The 1,989-nt window shown below is 42.8% G+C and overlaps 1 protein-coding gene across 1 annotated transcript in view; it reads left to right on the top strand.

Moving 5' to 3' along the window:
• Window positions 1-1,989, top strand: part of fbxo10 (F-box protein 10) — a 12,903-nt gene that overhangs the window by 2,344 nt on the left and 8,570 nt on the right. Inside the window, exon 2 of the mRNA XM_016504668.1 lies at window positions 781-1,409. Coding sequence (XP_016360154.1) covers window positions 819-1,409 — 591 coding nt within the window. The 5' untranslated portion in view covers window positions 781-818. The remainder of the gene's footprint in view (window positions 1-780; window positions 1,410-1,989) is intronic.

Below are 1,989 nucleotides of genomic sequence, written 5' to 3' on the forward strand. Positions count from 1 at the left end.
TAACGCATTACTTTCCATAAAAAGTAACTAAGTAACGTAATTAGTTACTTTTTTTAGGGAGTAACGCAATATTGTAATGCATTACTTTTAAAAGTAACTTTCCCCAACACTGTGTATATATATATATATATATATTTATAAAATTGACCTTTCCCCATATTATGAAGACCTAACAAACCTCAGAGTGTCACCTTTCAAAAGAGACCAAAACCATGCATATACTCCAAATGGTTCAAGAACAGCATGCAATTTACTTTGGGTATGCCTTTTTTAGGCGTTTTAGGCCAATTTTACAGGAATGCTAAGGGGTTAAGCAGCACAACTGTTTTCAAAATTGATAATAATAAGAAATGTTTCTTGAGCACCAAATCAACATATTAGGCTGATTATTTAAGGATGATGTGACACTGAAGACTGGAGAAATGCCTGCGGAAAATTCAGCTTTGGATCACAGGAATAAATTACATTAAAAAAAATTTAAATTATAATAATATTTCCCAGTATTCTTTTTACTGCCTTGATGAGCATAGGAGATTTTTTTCAAAAACATTAATAAAAATCTTATCGAGCCCAAATTTTTGGATATACACTACCCAAAATGGTAGTGTATATGCATTTAAAATTACAGTCTTTTTCTTCTGGGAAAACAGGCCAAAATACTGATGACTTATCATGCACTAAACACATTCTAGTCCAATCAAATGTTCTTGAGAAAAAAAAATTGTTATAATGATATTTATAATTTTATTTAACAAATACTTTTTCTCTGTTTACACTTAGGTGATCTGCCCAGGTGAGGTGGCGTGGTGCTGACAGATATGGAGGTGGGAAGTCTGCCTGTCGAGCTTTGGCGCCTCATTCTGGCATACCTGCCTCTGCCAGATCTAGGTCGATGCTGTCTGGTGTGCAGAGCCTGGCGGGAACTCATTTTGAGTTTGGACAGCACACGTTGGCGCCAGCTCTGTCTAGGATGCCCTGAATGTCGCCACCCAAATTGGCCTCGTCGCCCCCACCTGCCCCCGGTCTCCTGGAGAGAGGCTCTCCGTCAGCATGCTCTTGCCAGCCGTACCTGGACCCAGAACGGCTCAGACCTCCACTCGTCTGCCTGCCTCCATCTTTTCCGCCGGAGGAAAGACCGCAGGGTTTGGCATGTTGGGACCGTTGCAGGAGGCGGCTATGAGACTCTCAGAGGAGCATTGGCTGCGGCAGGGCCATACGATAAGGTGGTGCTCCACGCGGGTGTGTATGAGGAACAGGTGGAGGTGTCCCTCAAGGTGCCTGTGGAGATTGTAGGAATGGGCAAGCTGGGGGATGTGTCGTTGTTGGTGAGCTTTGATCAACAGTGCCCGACTGCGAGGCTGTGCAATCTGGTGTTCATGCCAGCGTGGTTTTCACCTGTGGTTTATAAGGTGAGGCTTGATACTTCCACATCAAAAGCATGCAAATTGTAACATCTGTGTAGATTCAACCAGAAAAAGAAAACTGGCAACATTTCGTCATACATCCATAATTGGCTGAACACATTCTAAACCCTATTAACGGGGGCTTCATCTCAGTGACCCTAAAAATCAGGGATTAACTCAGTCATCAGCATCTAAATCTGTAATTGACCCTTTGCCGGGAGTTTGATTGACAGGTGATCTGACCAATCATAACGCAGAATCTGCCATTTTGTTTGACAAACAAACCAAACAGGAGAGTAGGTTAACGTCGGTGGACTTGAACTTGAAAAATGGTGTGTATTGATTGACGTCTTTCCACGGTTAAAACAAGATACCTTCTGATTAGTGGTCGACCGATATATCGGCCGATATTTGGCATTTTTCAAATATCGGCATCGGCCGATAAGTTTTTCTGTTTTGCCGATGCGTTCGATGCAGGACTTTTATTTTTACGGCGCTGAGAGCGGCAGTGCCTGAGCGCACACCGCTCACATTCTCCCTCTTGTTCGCCGTCGTCGTTAACAGTTCTGTCTAATACGGATAGAAG

Source organism: Sinocyclocheilus anshuiensis, unplaced genomic scaffold (genome assembly GCF_001515605.1).
Source record: "Sinocyclocheilus anshuiensis isolate Anshui unplaced genomic scaffold, SAMN03320099.WGS_v1.1 scaffold86, whole genome shotgun sequence".
Classification (NCBI taxonomy): Eukaryota; Metazoa; Chordata; class Actinopteri; order Cypriniformes; family Cyprinidae; genus Sinocyclocheilus; species Sinocyclocheilus anshuiensis.